At 47.8% G+C, this 18,196-nt stretch overlaps 1 protein-coding gene and 1 long non-coding RNA gene across 3 annotated transcripts; one reads left to right on the top strand and one right to left on the bottom strand.

The window, feature by feature from the left end:
• Positions 1 to 302: 302 nt before the first annotated feature.
• On the bottom strand, positions 303 to 5,094 carry LOC140661224 (uncharacterized). Of its 2 annotated transcripts, none has more exons than XR_012045673.1 (3): positions 4,968 to 5,094; positions 3,781 to 4,040; positions 303 to 2,776 (listed from the first exon to the last, which is right to left on the bottom strand). It is a non-coding gene; the product is annotated as an uncharacterized lncRNA (long non-coding RNA). The 2 variants fall into 2 exon arrangements; XR_012045672.1 differs by having other exon boundaries at positions 3,781 to 3,973; positions 4,968 to 5,080.
• A 3,962-nt stretch (positions 5,095 to 9,056) lies between these two features.
• FCN2 (ficolin 2) lies at positions 9,057 to 17,193 on the top strand. Its single transcript, XM_072883111.1, has 8 exons — positions 9,057 to 9,145; positions 9,952 to 10,065; positions 10,807 to 10,851; positions 13,407 to 13,440; positions 14,660 to 14,795; positions 15,237 to 15,366; positions 15,916 to 16,050; positions 16,939 to 17,193. The coding sequence occupies exons 1-8, from the start codon at positions 9,067 to 9,069 to the stop codon at positions 17,184 to 17,186; spliced, it is 921 nt and encodes a 306-aa protein (XP_072739212.1). The 5' UTR covers positions 9,057 to 9,066; the 3' UTR covers positions 17,187 to 17,193.
• The last annotated feature ends 1,003 nt before the right edge of the window (positions 17,194 to 18,196 follow it).

Here is an 18,196-nt window from a genome sequence, read left to right as displayed (position 1 = left end):
TGGAGATTTTTAAGACCCAACTGGACAAAGTTACGAGCAACCTGGTCTCAGCTCAGCACTGATCCTGTTTTGAGCAGGAGCTTGGAGTAGAGAGCTCTTGAGGTCCTTCCCAGCCTGAATTATACCCTGATCCTGTGATCATGTAAAAAAGCCATTCCAGGTGGAGATCAGGCTAACCGGTGTCCTCTTTCCAGTTCTTCTTAAAACTCGTGGACTTATGTGTCCAATAAAGTATACTCTTTTCAGAAAGAAAACGCAAGATCTGCTTAGTAATAGCTGCACAACAGAAACTATGGGCTGTTAATTTTATTGTTTTACTGCACAGGAGAAATAAAGAGGTTACACAGGTTTTCTGGTCTCTACTTACTTAGGTGCTTTGTATTTTTCTGACAGATGTGCCAGACTTATTGTGTAGAAAAGGTGGATGTTTCCCAAAAAACCCGTCGTCTTGTCTCCTTTTTTGTTGTGTTTTCTATCATGTCTGGTCTTTTATATCATCTCTGTCATAAAATTTTATTTTGCTAACTAAAGGTACACAAGTCTACAAGGATCCTTTAGTGAAAAAAAAACAAAAACAAAAACAAACCACCAGACAGAAAAGCTGCTTAGAGTTGAATTTAAATGATGGGATTTGGGGAACATGTGCTTCAGTCAGTCTCTTTAAACATAAGTAAGTGTCTGTGTATAAATTCTTGTGCACATCTCTATCTAAAAATAAACAACCTGAGAATAAGACCCATACCCAACCAAGATCTACCAAAGTATTGTCAGCACTTTCCTTTCCCCATATTGATACAATTTTAAAACCACTAAAACAGTGACAACCTTGCCAGCGATGCTAGTTTCCTTTTCCAGTTCACCCATCAGTAATTAATTCTCGGTTTAATATGTACCTAGCAGAAAAGAGCTGCCGGGAACTGTTAGCCAGAGAGGTCGTCCTGAGTGGCTGGTACACAATTTACCCCTGGGACTGCGCAGACCACGCCATGGCTGTGCTCTGTGAGATGGACATGGACAGGGGCAGCCGGCTGGTAAGTGATGGACGTGGACAGGGCAGCCAGCTGGTGAGTGCCACCAGAGCAAAGGTGCGAGGCTGCCCCGGCCCCTGTGGGCATGAATCTTCCTGCCCCTGCACCAGCCAGCAGAAAAAAGGGATCCAAAACATCTTGTTGGACATTGCAGATCAGCTTTTGACTGCGAAAGTTTGTGGGTCTTTAAACTAGAATATTTAATATGTGAAGAATAAAACACAGAAATAAATATCATCCTCCAATTTTTTGGGGAAATAAATTGTGTAAGGTTTTTTTGGTTTCAGTTAGAGCCAAAAAAATCCCAGACTTTTATTTTATGCTTTTCTTAATGGCACTGAAATGAGGAGTGTTAAATTTACAGAGTGAATTTCCAGAACTGTGCATACATTGCTAGATTATCAAAGTAACTGTTGTCCTTAATCCTAATCACCATGCCATCATTTATTATGTTTAGTAGTTATTACTAACCCATAATCCAGAGGCACAGGAGTATAGAGTACTGCTCTATTTTATAGGATCCCTAGCCAATGCACACAAACAATCTTTTCCCCAGAAGTGGACTTTGTCATTCCATATGCTGTAGCCTATATGACACTTGGACAGCCTCATGATAAAAATTACCTCATATGAAAATCTCCCTGTCATTATTCACCTTGCAGTAAAGATGCTTTAATTGTTTTAGGCATAACTTTTCCTTTTCCTTCCCTATTAAGAGCCATCTGCCTTCTGAGCAGGTTTTCCAGAGACGAGTGGATGGCTCCGTGGAGTTCTTCCAAGACTGGAATTCATATAAAATGGGCTTTGGGAGCCAGCTGACTGAATTCTGACTCAGGAATGACAATGTTCACATGTTGACATCAGAGGGTAAAGAAACTGCTAACCTGTTTTCCTAACACTGTTTTCACTTGGCAGCAGGAACCGAAAATCGGTCCAAATGCAATGGCTCCTCAGCAGAGCCTGGCCAGTGAGATATGGAAGCAGCTGCATCCCCAGCCCCTTGCCTTCAGGCAGAACCTTTGAGGGAGAAAATGGATGTGGCTATTTTGGCTGATTTGGTGGGGATTAAGGGCAGGAGCCATAGCTGCACACAGTTAGCACTCTGTGAATGACCCTCGCAGCAGCCAGGGCATTTTCCCTCCACGTGTCCCGTAGCACATCCCAATCCACTGCTTTACTCCAAGACAAGGGAGAAAGATAATGGAGGAAGGCCCTAATTTCAGAGATAACAAGATAATCATAAAGATGGAACACCAAAATAAATCATTACAAACAAAAGAAAAAACAAGATTTGACAAACTCTGTTTTTTTCCCCAAAAAAGTAATCAGCTTTTCCTGGAAGTCTAGAGGCGAGGCAGAAGACTCAGGTAACATCCAGGAGCACTGATTTCAGTTGTGCTATGGATATTTAATGAGCTGAGGAGTGGCCATGAGCTAAACAGGAGTTAGGAATCTCTTCAGTAAAAAAATAAGAATTCCTAAAGACCACAGAAATAGAAATACAGATTAAAAAAACATCCAACAAAGGGTTGGCATAAAGTGTCTATCATTGTTGTGATTAGGCAATAACGAGCTTTGCATTGACCTGAGAGACTTTGACACCAACCATCATTTTGCCTAATAAATGTCATTCGAAATCTTAGGGGAGACTGAAAATTACAAACTGATCCTCAGAAACTTCAGTGATGGCAATGCAGGTAGGGAGGATCCAAGGGATAAACTGGAGCTTCCATCAAGGCAGGGGTGATCTGCAGATGAAATGTTCTGTTATATAGTGGCAAGACATGAAATGCTTTTTGCATCATGCAAATGATCTTGTCTTGTCTGTCCTGTAAGGGACCGTGCAGGACCGTTCATGGGCTGGCACCACCAGGGATGCTCAGAGCACAGGTAATAGAGCATGCAGCATAATCAGAGAGCCTCATGAAATACCACCCCAGAACATTACCAATGCTCCTGGGGTTACAAGTTCTCCTCAGACCAAGGTCACTAATCCTAAAGACTAAAAAGGCATAGCATAATTTAATAATACTCCCTGGAGACCTGTGAAGGCAAAGCTCTCACTCTATCAGGTATCCAGAATTAGTTATACTGACTAAGCTTTCTATTTGCAAAGGGAAACTTTGATGCAGCAACAGTTTGCTGAAGAGGGACCTGGATATGGAATTTATTGGACACTTAAAATAGCAACTGATAGCTGTTTTCATGTCTGGGTTTTCTAGCACTTCAGACAGGGCACTATCACATGCAGGTAACAGCAGCAAGAGAGAGACAAGACAGACCTAAATATCTTTGATCCCAGAGACGTTGCCACTAGTCCAAACTGCCTGCTCCACTCTCACTCAACAGATCCTTACCACCCTTGGCTGGAGGAAGGGGAGGTGTGAGAGCAGGGACTTTGCCCCGCTGCAGAGGACTGCACATTCCTGGAAGGCCAGAGAGGACGTGCAGGATGGACCAGCCATGGTGGTGGGGACAGGGCTCTAGTGACACACAGAAGCTGGAGTTTTAACAGGACTGGTTGGTTTTCTCCACAGGGGATTCAGTGGTCAAACACAAAAATATGCCATTTTGGACCAAAGACTGTGATAAAAATGTGTACTCTAATAACTGCACTGTAACCCACAAAGGTGCCTGGTGGTACCACCAGTGCCACAACTCCAACCTCAATGGCTTTTACCACCATGGAGCTCATTAGAGTTTTGCAGATGGCATTAACTGGCAGACAGACAAAGGATGCAAATAGTCCTACCAGCTGTCAGAGATGAAATCCAGGCCAATGTAGCCTGGCAGGAAGGCTGCGTTTCGTCTGTGGATTTCAGGAAATTTTTCAGTGACACAGCTTGCTGCCATCAGAGCTGGATTTCAGCTGGGTTTTAGCTCCATGTGGGACAACGGTCCAACTCCAGCAGGACTCAGTCTTTGGTCTTTAGTCCCAGCTCAGGCTAAAGGAAAAGAAAAAGTTTTCTTTCGAAGATTCATAAATTAGTATTTCTCCACAATTCATTTATGCTGAAACAAGCAAAACAAAATAAATGTTTGATTAAAACTTTATACTATTCTGAGTAACAGAGTCACTCAGTAGTCCTACCAAGGCCACAACAGACATCAAATCAGCAAACAAAGTACTGGACTAAGCAGCCTGTTAGCCAAACAATTAACACTGAATCTGCACCTTCCTCTCCAGGCTCAGCTGAACACTGTCACTCTAGCTGATACTATTAAACAAGCCTGAAAAGATTTACAATAGAGAAACTACAATAGAGCTCAGCCCTGCAGGAAACCAGGGAAGTCTGTCCCTCAGCTGTCCTGAAAATCCAGTCCTTATTCTCCATATAAAAAAGTCCAGCATGTTTTTGTGGCTTGTATTGCACAATGTCTGGAGGGAGACAAAAAACCTGGACTGGGATAAGTTATGCTTGACATACAGCACTGCAGATAGCAGTGCCTGTTGTGAAAAATAGTTTCCTACTCTAAGCTCTGTGGCCGCTTAACTCTGCAAAGTCACTGGAGGCAAGTCAGGACAGCAAGAAAATCCCCCACGGGAGAGGAAGTAAGCAAATACCGTTATGCAGCGATCACTAAAAGATGGCACATTTGAGGCCTGAATGGGGATAATAGGAGAAGTATATGCAAAACCTTCACCAAGAACCAAGTAATTCACCTCATGCAGGTATAACTCCCAGTTGTCTGACTTGTTTGGTCCAACAACAGGCAAATTACTGGAAAAATTATCCTGCTGTTTAGCTCTTGCTGTCCTTGCCCGTTTGGTGTGCATACCCTCACCAGATGCCCTTGCAGTAAGAGCTTCCTTTGCCCCTTTCCTGAGCACATTCCTCATCCAACCAGTTGTGCCAGAGTGACCAGTCCCACCTATGTCTCCACAGCTCTGTCCATGGGAAAATTACTATCAGCAAAGAAAAAAGGCTTGGGCATTACCTTTCCACTCTTCAGGATTCATCTGAGCAGGGAGGGTGCAGAGCAGCTTCTGCCTTCCTATAAATCACATCTCTGCTTGTCGCCCCTGCTCTCAGTGATTAATAGCTGCCAGCCTTTCACAGAGCAGAAGAGGCATTGCCAGAGATTATAAAGTAAGTTAAAAATGGAATGCAGCAGGAAATACCTTGTCAAAGCAGAGGCTGGTAGGAAAGAAACCACTAAAATGAAATCCTTTTTGGGTAGTCTGTCTCAATATATCACCATAAGGAGAGTTAAGCAAAGGCTCCCCAACACCAGCTCCTAGAGGAAACCAAGCAAATGCCAAAACAAATGTTCAGCAAGGGCATGCAGCTGTCCTAATTGGATCTTGAAATTAGGAAACCACTGTGCCCCAAAATCAGTTTATGGAAATGTGGGGAAGGAGCTGTAGATGCAGGTTCAAAGTGGATGCTCTGTGTTCATAAATCACTGCACTGCCTGGCTGCCCAGTACTGACATGCTACAGCCAGCACCAGCTATGAGAAAGGTTAGCTTTGCTCTGTCCAGCAGGAAGGGTCTGTGGGCACCAGTCAAGACCAGTGAAACCAGCAGCCTGAGCTCCTCACAGCCCCGAGCTTCCATTGAAGCTGCCCTGGGAAAGCAGAGAGTGAAACATTGTTCAGCAACACAGCATGTGAAAGCCAGGGGCTGAGCGGGGGAAGTCTCGTCCCTTTGCTTCCCCACATTTCCCCTCCCTGGTGAGGACAACTGTCTTTAGAAACTCTACCAGTTACCTGTGCCTTTTTGGAGCCTCAGGAACTCCTTGGAACTGGTTTTGTAGTAAGGACAGGGGAAATGTGTGCTAAGGACAAGGGAAATATGCAGCACAGCTCTTAGCACTGAGGGGCTTGGGCACTCGAAGACGCCCTATGTTCACAAAACCCAGAAGCTGAAAGGGAAAACCAAGGGACATCTTTTGAAAAATCTGCTATCTTAGCTTGGGCAAATGTTCCCACCACAGATACTAAGACTGGTTATGGGCGGAAGAAATTGTCCCTTGGAAATATAAGTGTTCATCAGGAAAAACCTGAAAACTGTTATTCGCATATAGTGCAGAGCTATAAATAGCACAGCCACAAAAGGCTAAGCCAGAAGAATATCTTTCCTTGCTGCTCTGGATGATCACCTACCCTTGCAGGCTGATACCACTCCTCTCCCAGCAAGGCAAGTCTCCAAAGTGCATGGAAGCTCCCCTTGAGAACCCACAATGGTGTCAACTCTCAAGCAAGCTCTTATTTCACATCACTTAAAGTCAGATCTGTCAGAGTTTACCTCCCAGATCCCCAGTGCCAACTGCCTGCCTTTCTTGCAGCTTTAGGAGTTGTGTGGCAAAGTCTGTAGGATAGCACAGATCAGAGGAATGCAATGACTGGGGCTTGCTGCTGCTTGTTTTAGGTACTTAGAGCTTTTGCAGCTTTCCCCATCCTCCCTGCAAAGCTCTAGCATCCTGGTGGCAGCAAAGCCCCAGGACCCCACCAGGAGCCAGGATTTCACTACAATTTTGTATTAATCAGTGCTAAATCCCCTGTTGCGCACAGTTATGATGCTCCCACATGAACTTGTTGAGGCTCTTCTGTCATTTGGTTGTGCCTTCTGGTTTGCTAAGCTTAATTTATTGGGGATTTGCAGATCAGTTCAATTCTGGGGATGTCACACTTGGCATTTATGTCTCTAGAGGTGAAATGATGGGTCACAGTGTTCAGAGGTGTTCCCCATTAACCCAATGTGCTTAAAATTCTTGTTTTCTCATCCCCAAAATGATCCTGGACTTTTGAGACTCACAGGGGACATTTCCGAGGGCTCAACAGAGAACCTACATAGAAAAAAGATTTGCAATGGTGTAAATGATCAGCCCTTTGCAATCTTCACTGGATCCCGGGCTGAGGAAAAGCAATTAAGAACATATTGATCACTGGGCCAATTTCAAAATCTTCCCTCGGGGGCCTGACCTAGTTTGGACTAAGTTTTTTCATTGGCTGTTTCCCCCTGCTCCACAAGGACACTGCTGCATCCACAAAGGACACTGCTGCTCTCCTCGGATGGAAGAGAGCATCTCTGGTGACAACTCCAGGTGTCCCCCAGGCTGGATGGAGCCCACAGCTGGTAACACATAAGGGGATGCATCAGTGCTGCAGATACATCAGAGCTGCCTCCACAACAGGAGTTCTCAGCCCGACCCAGAGCTGGCCACCCCACTAATGGAGCAACTGGGAAAAGCTGGGCAAACGAATTCTTTTTTCTTTTTTTTGGCAGGACAGATTTAGCCTGGAGCCCTTGAGAGACTGTAATGACGGGGTTAATCTGCAAGGCCAGATTTGCCATTGCTTTTTGGAGTGATTTACCAAGGGAAGCAGCTGAGGGAAGCAACTTTTGCCTCCAGATAGTTGGAACAAGGTGTTGCAGCCATTTCCAGGCACAGAGCACAGGATATAAGGCACTGGGCAGGAGAAGGCTTCTCAGTGCTAAGGGACGGCTCTTCTTCATGTCCACCTGCCCCATGGGGCAGACACAAGTCCATCCCAGATGGGCAGCACAGGCTGTACAGATAAGAGAAGAGGGGTACACAAGTCCCCAGTCACCCTATAGCTGCCCTGCATAGAACTCTCCCTCCCTAGCAGCTCAGAGGTACCTGCTCATCCTTTTTCTCTTTCCTTCTCAGAGGCCGAAGAAAGAAGGTGCTCTCGTTTTGCCCCAAGAATTGCATGCACAGTGCTTGCCACGAATGAGACACTTTTTCCCACGTAAAGCAAAAGCCAAACTTGAATGCAACCAGCCTGATCACAATCCCTCTGATTTCCCTGCACTTTTTTTCATATGGGGACAGGAAAGTAAGGTATGCATTTCCCTGCCAGAACTGGTTGACAGGAATGACAATAATCACAACATCTATTGAATTATTATTTTATATGCATGAATATATGAATATGTATAAGAATGTGTATATGCCTGTGCATATGTATGGGCTATTTGGGGGGACACAGAATTTAAAGTGACAACCAAATACTTATCCCTCCCCTGCTTTCTCCCATTTGCTTAACCTTAAAGTAGGCTGCCATATATCATTGGAATTTGGGATGTTAAAGGGACCTGATGATAGAAGTGAGTGCTTGAGGGGGAGCTATATTCTGCCTCTGATATACTGATAGCTCGGAAAGGCTCCAAGAAATCACAATCTCCTCTGAAATGGGATGCAACAATAAGGAGAAAAAACCTTAAATTCTACCCTCTGCTAAAATTCATAAATTTTACAGGCTCTGCGTCTGAAGGTAACATGGGGGTCAGCCTTGATGAGGCAGTTTGGACCTCTAGTAACGCTGCCACAGATGAGCAAAGCACAGGGCACAGCAACAGCAAAGCAAACCAGAAACCCTGCTCTCTATTACAATGAACAGGGACTGGAGAAAAAAAAAACAGGTGGGGAAAAAAATAATCAAACATGCTCCACCCACCTAATCTTGCCTGGATACACAGAGTTTTAACTCCGTATCAGTCATGGGTCATGTACAAACTTAACCCCCTGTTTGAAGTGTTGCAAAGTGATGCTGGGCTGACTGGCAGGCAGACCATTGGAGCATGAGCCAGGCTGTGCAATTTCTTTCTGGCAGTGGCCTCAGCTGACCCTGGGCTTTTTGTCTCCCAGTGCCTCAGTTTCCCTGTCTATGCTGTAAGCTCTGCTCTTTGTAAAGGGCCACTAGCAGGCAGGATGAGGGGAGCTGTCTGCACTTAGCTAAACCTATGTTTTTGCTGGTTCATTTCCTCTAGAAATACAATATGGGAGGGGACAGGCATCCAAAATTTGCAGGGGACGGAGGTGAGGCAGGCTGGGGCAGCTGGGCAGGAACTTTCCCATCAGACTTGTGGGAAGTGGCTTATCTCGGAAACAGCTTGAGACCCAGCCAGAGTCCCAGACCTGAGAGCAGGCAGTGGGCAAGCGCAGAGGTGGAGCTTACACTGAGGGTTTTTTTGTTAGGTATAAAAAGCTTAGATGGGTCAATGCTAACCTCAGCGCCTGGGACGTGGATGACGGGAGCTGTGCAGAGAGCGGAGAGCAGTGCCGGTCATGGGGAGGGCAGCCCCAACCCTCCTGGCCCTGCTCAGCCTAACAGCAACTATTTGCAATGCCCAGGACACCTGCCCAGGTGAGTGGGGCACAAATCCTCCTGCCATCCCACTGAGACAGCCTATTTCATCTCCCCCCATAACACAAGGAGCTTGGGGGGGGGGGGGCTTTTTTTCCTTCTATGCATTTTTTAATTCAGCTGCAAGTGGGAGGAGGGTAGGGGGGAGGATGAAGTCTCAACAGCCACTTTATAAAACTGATGGCTCCAACCAAAGATGTAGTATCCTCCACCACTCACCAGTGGGATCTTCAGGAACAGGCCATCCAAGTGGAGGTTTTCCATCCTGGTTAAGGGTTTTTGTTCATGGTGCCTTGGCCCAGTTACTAAAGGATGCAGAGCAATACAAAGGATCAGTCAAGTGCTTGCGGGGTACCAGGCACCCTGGCAGCTTGGGGACGCTGCACAACACAGCTTTCTGTCTATATTCCTCAGGAAGGTGATAGGGGTGATTTCAAACTGACCTGGTGTGAGGAATCTTGAACCTTTACTGTCCACAGACCCATCAATGTCGCTTTGCTGTCAACAGTCTCCCAAGGCACGTCTCAGCTTTTGTTTTATTAAGATACAGTATATTTGTCATGCATGTAATGTCATCTGTAACAGCCTCCTCTCCCACTGAACTCCCCTGAAGCCAGAGAGATTCAGTGTCTAGCTCCTCTAATATGTGAGATCCTCAATGCCGTCTGTTAATCCATACAACACGTCCAAACTCCCACCCTCATTGCTTTTGCTTGCACTATTCCTGAACTCCAGAGGGTTCGATTTCCTCTCCAAGACATTCAGAGCCTTAATAATCTCCATGAAGACCATCTTCATTTCCTCAGAGGTGAGAATAGTGGGACTGGATAACGCTGACCGGCTCGCCGTTCTGCAAGGATGCCCAGGGATCCCAGGTGCCTCTGGCCCAAAAGGAGAACCAGGTCTCCCAGGAACAAAAGGTGAGGCGCCAAAAGGCAGCGATGGACACAGTGATAGGAGATGGCTTTGTTGCTTTGGGTAGGGGAAGCAAGCTGAGGCTGGAGCAGTGGCTGGCCTGGCACAGGCTTCTGTGAGCAGCTGGAGAGTCGAATAGGAGCGGAAAACACCCCACCTAGAGATGTGCTGGTACACATGGAGTCATCTTTTTTTTTTCCTGAGTCCTGTCACAAGTCTGAAGTGGTCCTGGGGTGTGAAGTGTCATAACTCACTTGTTTCTTCTACATTAAAAACATCTCTTCATTTTCTGAGTCTTTATGGAATAGTTTGGGTGGCAGGGAGGCTGCTATGCTCCTGCATGTCTACCAGGGAACAGTTTGGGAACTGTACTGGCTCCCGCTACCCCAGGAAGCAAGGGAGATGGGGGTCCTTCAGGGTTTTCATAGCCAGCTCATAGAGAAGGTGAATCACATTAGGAGAGGGAGCAGATCCACCGCTGCAAAATCCATGGACTGGCTCCAAGATGTGCAAAGCTCATAGGATTTCATACATGAACTACAAATTAGGACTTACACTGGCTGTACCAGTGTAGTGTAGCTTCAACAGAAGAAAAGGAGTAAGATATGTTGCAAGATTGAATCTAATTAACAAAACCCATCTTCCTTGTTTCTGCGAAAGCCAAGGTGCAGCTGCCTGGGCTTCTGTATCATTTCCCCTCTGGTCAGTTTACAATGTGCACATACAAACTGAGTCTTTCCTTACAGGAGAAATGGGAGCCCAGGGACTCCCTGGGAAAGCAGGACCACCTGGTGCAAAAGGTAATGCATAACATATTCAGCTCTAATCCATAAATCTACCTAAGTTCAGGACATGCATTGGGAGACCTGTTCTGCAGAGATGAACTGTAAAGCTGGTCATAGTCCAAGAAACAGCCCTGAAGTAGCATAAGCAAAGCAGGATTTGGGGGTATGGCTCTTGCATGGCATGAGTACTAGAAACAGTGTCCTTGAGTGGGACCACATCAAAGAGGAAGATACTACTCTTCTTCTTGAAGTTCCCCACTGACCCTTAGCGGCCCCCTAAAATCAGATGTCTCCCCATTCCCCACTCCTACCCTAATCTGCCTCCACTACGACAAACCTGCCCAAATGCCCCCCTCTCTGAGGAGCTTTGGGGTGGTTCGGCCAGGAGGCCTGATGCAGAGATACAATGATGAGTGCTTCCAGCAGCCTCCAGGCCTGGACTCAGCATGCAGTGCCATTGTAGCCCACTTGACCAGAAGGATGGGATCAAACAACCAGGAAACAGCTGGCACAGGGAGAAGCAAGGAGGAAATAGGGGTTTCTTTGCAATGGGATGAGCCTGAAAAGAGGAAGATGTCTGCTGAGAAATCAGCTTTCACTCCATCCAGTCTGTGCTTAAGGTCTTCAGCAGGATCTGTGTGCTGCAGACATTGGAAAAGTGTCTCTTCTAAAGAAACCAGTTTCCAGCACAAGGTGGCACCCAGGAACTGAGGACCGGTGCACTGACTAGCTGGGAAAACAGCCCCTTTGCATGCTGAATATGTAGCTATTTCCTGCCCAAAGACTTCAGCTGAAACCCCAGCAGGAGATGGATGAACCCACTGAAAAAGAAGCTAGTGCCCAGAATCTCACAGGTCCTTGACTGAAAACAAAAAGCCCCCACAAAAAGTCATTGAGAAGGAGCTGTGAATCCCCCATACACTCTAGCAGCCAAAGCAGCAGTTCTCTCCCCGTCCTGTCCCCGTCCCCGTCCCCCTCCCTGTGTCTTGCTCTTCCTGCTGTTCCTGAGAGATGCGGCTGATCAAGACAGCAGCCAGGCTGGAGTGGCAGCACTAGCTGGGACACTCAGCAGAGCACTGTGGAAGCCGCAGTAATTCACTCACATTGAGTCATCTGTGATGAGCATTTTCCTCTTGAGCATTTTCCTCTTGTTTCTTGCAGGAGCAGCTGGAGAGCCTGGCTTCCCAGGACCAAAAGGTAAATCATGCTGCACTGAATTTATCATGTGAGCTTGTTTAGTTAAACTTCCATCCTCTGCTGTCTGGAACAACGCACCAGGTGGGAGCAACTATAAAGAAAAGTACCCCACCAGGTACTGGATGGGACTGTTTGGTGACAGTTGTGCCCCATTGTAGGCTCAGCCCTGGTCTGGGTGGAGTGAGCAGCTCCTCTCCCAAACCAGCCGTTCAGCAGCAGGGGCTGCCCCCAGCTCAGGTGCCTCATGCTGCTGGGCAGCACCATCAGCTGCAGAAACCGCAGGGCTTCACACACCCCAGCCTGAGGGACCAGCCAGATTTGGGCAGACCTCTGACCTTCCCATGCTATGGCAAAAGGCAGAGGCTCTGATGAAACTCAGTCGCTGCTAGTGCCAGAGGAACATGTCTCTCTACCAGCACTAGCAATAGTGTAGAGGGAAAAACAAGGTTGGTTGGTTTTTTTTCTGATGCCATCATCCTGCATGTGAGGGGCACTGGTAGGTGTCGCTGAGCACTGTCTGCGCTGCGGCTTCCCTCACTGGAGCTTGGCTTGTAATAGCTGGGGGCCAAGTGCTGCTGATCTGGTCGCTAGTTCAGCACATTTGCTCCAGCTGCTCCCAAACCACTGACTAAAGCCCTCTGCCAGCAGCACCCAGTCCCCTCTCGGGGCTTTTGACCCTGCCTTCCCGCAGGTGCATTTCCTCCTCTTTCCCACACCCACCTCCTCCTGTCCCACGTGTGCCAATGGGACTCACTGGCAACGTTGGTACCCAACTCTGTGGACTGGCCAGTAACAGGCAGAGCATCCAGGTCCAACAGAGACACATCTTGTGTCAGTCTTGCCATTTGGACCTCCCAGCCCCAAATCAGATGTCAGGGGAAAATATATCATGCTGGGTCCAACAGCCCAAGAGAGGCAAGGCTGCTACTCCTTGTGCATCTATAATGTGTCGCACCACCCTGGCAGCCACCCCGTGTGCCTGCCAGGTGACCTGGAGAGATGATCCCAGTGACTGAGGGTGCTGTCACCACTGTAATTACAGGATTCTGTGACTTGGGTTCCCACCTGCCATTGTCCCTCTGTGCTCTCCTGGGTCTGTGGACATGGGCCTTTGATGGGCTCGTGGGTCTCCTCTGGTGGGCCCAGGAGCAGCCAGGGCAGAACATATATTGAGTTACTCCTCCTGCCTGGTTTCTCTGTGCCTCTGTTGTGTGCACAGATGAGCTAAACACTTCCCCTAACATCACAACCCTCTACCAGTGCAGTAAGATTTGCCTTGAAAAGCAAATTATGCCAAGTGCTGGAGGAGGGGAGGGCAGGGTGTGGAAGGTGAAGAGCAATTGTTGGTGTTGTTTGTCCAACAGGAACGAAAGGAGAGCCTGGATTTCCAGAAACATGGGGTGAGTTTCATCCTAGGTCCTTCATGCCACCGTTGGCTTTGCACAGCAGATGATGGTGGACTCCCTGCACCAGAAGTCAAGACAGGGCAGCAATAAAAACAAATTCAGAGTGACACATGAAGGATGGAGTAAGGAAATATCACTGTTAAAACATTTGCTTCTCACAGCCACCTGCAGCTTCTCTGTGTCTACTCTGTAATCCAGACAGGCCAGGAAAGTCATGTCCTCTGAGCACTACTTGAGTCACCTGCCCTCTGTGTGTCCTGGAGGTGGTCTGTCTTAGTTTTTGAGAGCCTCAGTGTCCTGGTTTCCAAGATGAAACCACTAGAAACACCTCTATAGACATGCTGCTACTTCAAAGGCAGTTATACCACCATGCTTGCAGTGGCAAGTTCAGTAGATGTAGAGTTCACGTGTGTGATAGTGCTCAGATTAACTTAATCATTAAAAAAAAAAAGAAAGAAAACAAACAAGCTTCAGTTGACCCATCTGTCTCCATGAGCTAAAGCCTAAGCAGAGCTACAACCTGCTCTGGCTACACTTGCATGCCATAGGGCCACAGTCACACGCAGAGGCTCGGGCAGATCAGAGCTGCTGTAACACCTGAAAGAGACAGACTGGGATGCCACTGAACCAGCCCCTTGCTGCCCCAGGCACTCCTCTGCCCTTTTATGTTTCCTGGTTATGTGAAAACATTTGACTAATAAGGAACAGGCCAAGTCCAGGACCACCCCTGCGTTAGGAAGGACACCCATGCCCACAAGACAGCCTGGCACAGCTGTGTGTCCATTCATCAAATACAGCACACTCAGACACCTGCACCACCAGCACCATGGGCCCAGATCATATCCCAAGGCTTTCCCCTATGAAAGTCACAGACACGGCTGTAAGCTGGGATGTCTGATAGGGACGGTTCCAGTCAATCCTTCGGCATCTGTGAATCTGAGCTTCTGTCACCAGGTGTGGTTTTTGGGATGAAAAATAAATTTATACATAATATATATGTATGAGAAGGTGCCCATCTCCCCTGTGACATAGGGATTCAGAAACTGCAGTGGGTTTTGGCTCCCAGTAGGTGTGCGCCAGAGTCCTGAAGGGCAAAGAGCCAGCTGGGAGGCTGAAGGGCTCAAAGCCTCCAGCTAAGGGCATGAAGCTGATGTGCTCCCCGGAGGCAGTGAGCACATTATAACTCTTTCCACTTGCTCTCTTTCCCTGGTTTGCACAGAAGCCAGAAACTGCCAAGAGCTGATTGGTAAAGGGAAGATCCTGAGCGGCTGGTACACCATCTACCCCCAAGGCTGCAATGCCACCACTGTCTTCTGCGACATGGATACGGATGGCGGAGGATGGATTGTGAGTAGGATGAGGAGAAGGAGGTTTCTATGTCCCTAGAGTGATTTTTGTTAAGGCTGCAAAGGATGGCACCAAAATAGAAACAAAGAGGGAGGAAAACACACACTGAGGGGACAGCCGAGGTTCATGTCAGCAAGCCTGGGTGAATCCCTGTGGATGCAGGGGGTTCTCCTGGGAGATGTCTCTGGGAGCAGGCTGAGCACCACAGACCCACTCCCTGCTTAAACCAGCGAATCATTTCCTCCTCTTTTCCAAGGGCAGAGGGAGGAGATCTGTGAGCAAGGGATTCCCCTGGGATTTGGTCCCCAGAGACCCACAGGAGTGTCCTGATGCAGGGGGAGCCTTTGCTGTGGGTGGGCTGCGCCCCGCGGGCACTGCGGATGCTTTTGGGGGCAGGGGGACGGGGAGGCCTGGCAGGGCTGAGGCTCTCCTTTCCTGCAGGTTTTTCAGAGGCGCTGGGATGGGTCAGTGAACTTCTTGCGAGACTGGGACTCATACAAACGAGGCTTTGGCAACCAGCTGACAGAGTTCTGGCTGGGGAATGACAACATCCACTTCCTCACCTCGCTGGGTAAGGTCTGTCTCCAGCCCGCACTGTGGCCCTGAGAGTCCCCTGCATCACACTTGGTCATTAAAGGACTCTGAACTTCTTGCATCCAGCTGAGGCCCCAACAGTTAATCCTAAACAGCATGCAGGCTCTTGCAGCCCATTGCACACAGGGAATTGCACTCTAAAAAAAAGAAAACTAGGAGCCAGGGAAGAGAATGAGCTGACCGCATGACCTATGCTGGAGATAGGCTAACACATCTTCCTACTAGGACTGGTTGTGATGGCAGTAATCTTGTTCACACACAGCCTTGGAGTCACAGTTGTGTGCAGGACTCCTGGGTGTGTAACTCTCAGTGCCCATGACCACCCAACATCGGATCAGAAAAGGTGCTTCACAAGAAAGCCATCACAGGTACAGGAGGTTCTGCAGGAATTTCAAATAAATCATAATCTCTCAAGTAGTGGAAGCTCCTCTCAACTTAGCTTAGGGCCCCTTAAACCCTCCACCCTGAAATCCAGGTGCGTACTCACCATCAGCCCTGCAGCACCGCTGTCCACCTTCTCTTCTAGGACCCTGTGAACTCCGCATTGACCTGAGAGACTTTGAAAACAACTACTATTTTGCCAAGTACGCTTCATTCAGAGTTTTAGCAGAGAATGAGAAATACAAACTGGTTCTAGGAGACTTCCTTGGGGGAAACGCTGGTAAGTTAGCAGCAGCTCACTGGGAAAGGCTGTTTTCTAGCGCCTTTCAGGAGTGTTCAGCATTTATAGTGCAGAGCTGTATCATGCAAACTCCTTGTACCACCTACATTTTGGGTCATTTTTTTAAAAATGGACATGGTACCCCAGGTGCTGAGTGACCTCTGGGTGCAGGGAAGGACAGGGACACCCATCACCCACAGAGTATGACCCAGACCTACAAGCCCAGCCAGATGGTTTAGCAGCAAATGTGGAGCCTGGTCCTAAGCAGCACCTCATCCAACGTAACCTCCCCAACAGCTCTGCAGCAGCTGGGCCAAGTTCTGCTTTCAATTACATTGGAAGGAAATACTTGCCCACAAGGTCTGGCATTTTCAGGGCTGGGGTGCTGTTCAATACTTGCAGCATCAACACTGCATCCTCTTAATGCCTGATGTTTTGTTTTTCTTTAAAAAGCAAACAAATCCTCTGCAAAATTCAATACCCCTCTTGCAGGAATGAGCGAAACCAACACTTGAGATAGCAGTGCTCTGGGTTTATGTGGTTTTGTACACTGCAACTCTGTCTGACAGTCCAGACCTAGGTATGTCTGCAGAAAAATCTGAGCACTGCAAGAGAAGAGACACCCTTGTAACTGCGAGTAGAATCTGGCCCATTTGATTCACAGGCATGGATAAGTTCTCCATGTGTTTTAGCAGTCCTAACAGAGCTCAGGATACTCCTTTTCTCCAGGACCAAGGAGGAAACCTGGGCAACCAAGAGAACAGCAGGATTTATGAAATCTGCCTTGCATCCAGCAAGGCCTACTGATGCCCTGCAGTGGTGCACAGACACATTAGGTTCCCTTTCGTGCTCCCTATTGCAGTAACTGTGAATGTGTACTCTCTGCAGGAGACTCTTTATCATACCACAAGGACATGCCATTTTCAACAACAGACCAGGACAACGACATGAGCTCCTTTAACTGTGCAAGAGAATACAAGGGAGCATGGTGGTATAATGACTGCCATTACTCCAACCTCAATGGGATGTACTGGCTGGGCGTTCATGGGAGCTATGCTGATGGCATAAACTGGAAGACGGGCAAAGAATACCATTACTCCCATAAGCAAACGGAAATGAAATTCAGGCTAGTTTGACTTGGCAAGAGGGTGTCTGACTAGCACTAACATGTGCCACTCAACAGACAAGAGAAGACACAAAACATAATGTTGTTTGAGGGTAAAATTGGACCAGGAAGGATATTACAGGTTGTGCCTTCAGCCTAGAGCAGACTTTTAGAGACCAGAAATCGGTGCTGGTTTGAGCTCCAGACTCTCACCCTGGACTATCTCCAGCAGCCCCACAGATGCTGACTTAGCCTGAGCACTTTTTTCTGAGAAGTGTGTTACCTTGATTTAAAGACCAAGTGATGGTGAGGCTACTGCATCTCAGTAAAGCTCTCAGATATTATTACCCTAAATGGTAATTGCTGGTAATTTTCAGTCTAATCCACATATATAAAGCCTCCAGTGTTCTTGCAGCCTCTTTTTCTGTTGGACCCAAGAGCCATCTGACAGGCATTGAATTCTCGAGCCCACCTCTCTCCCTGCAGGCTGTGATGGAGCCACAATGTAGACCAGCATGGAAATGACTGAGCTTCCAGCACAGGGCTGTCAGCACTGCCATCTCCCTCCCCACTGCTTCACACAACAGGCGTGACCTCAGGTGGGACCTCAGCTCCTGGAACCACACTAGTGCTGCCCAGCAATTCCCACCACAACACAGCTGCAGCTGGGCCCAGAGCCAGCTTCAGCCACTCCTCCAGGGCATGTTTCTAGATCTCATTCCTCAGCCACTGTGGACCAAGAGCTAGATACAAAATAGTCTGTCCAGCAACATGTGTCCAAGACACTACAGTAGTCCCAAGTCAAGCCTTGCACAAGTGGACATCACGTAAATCGCCAGCAGGTGCCAGTATCTTCCATTTCATCTTTTTTCCAGTAGCATTTGAAGATAGGCTATCTCCTGGTGGATAAAGGCAGTTCATCCAGTTTGTGTGATGTTTTATTTGACTATTAGCAGAACTGGTTAAAGGGTCTCTTCTTCCTGGACTCCTCCCCACAGCTGACGCAGGGGAGGAGAGCCTAGTGCTAACTGCTCACTGCAG

This window comes from Ciconia boyciana, chromosome 18 (genome assembly GCF_034638445.1).
Source record: "Ciconia boyciana chromosome 18, ASM3463844v1, whole genome shotgun sequence".
In the NCBI taxonomy this organism is placed as follows: Eukaryota; Metazoa; Chordata; class Aves; order Ciconiiformes; family Ciconiidae; genus Ciconia; species Ciconia boyciana.
The sequence above is the reverse complement of the archived record's forward strand: the minus strand, read 5'-3'. Positions and strand labels throughout refer to the sequence as shown.

What these genes read in the sequence shown, in the direction of transcription:
- FCN2 (XM_072883111.1), top strand. Translation starts at nt 9,067, where the DNA reads ATGGGGAGGGCAGCCCCAACCCTCCTGGCCCTGCTCAGCCTAACAGCA. An exon ending in TGCCCAGGACACCTGCCCAG is followed by an intron (nt 9,146 to 9,951) that starts GTGAGTGGGGCA and finishes TCATTTCCTCAG; the next exon opens with AGGTGAGAATAGTGGGACTG. An exon ending in AGGTCTCCCAGGAACAAAAG is followed by an intron (nt 10,066 to 10,806) that starts GTGAGGCGCCAA and finishes CTTTCCTTACAG; the next exon opens with GAGAAATGGGAGCCCAGGGA.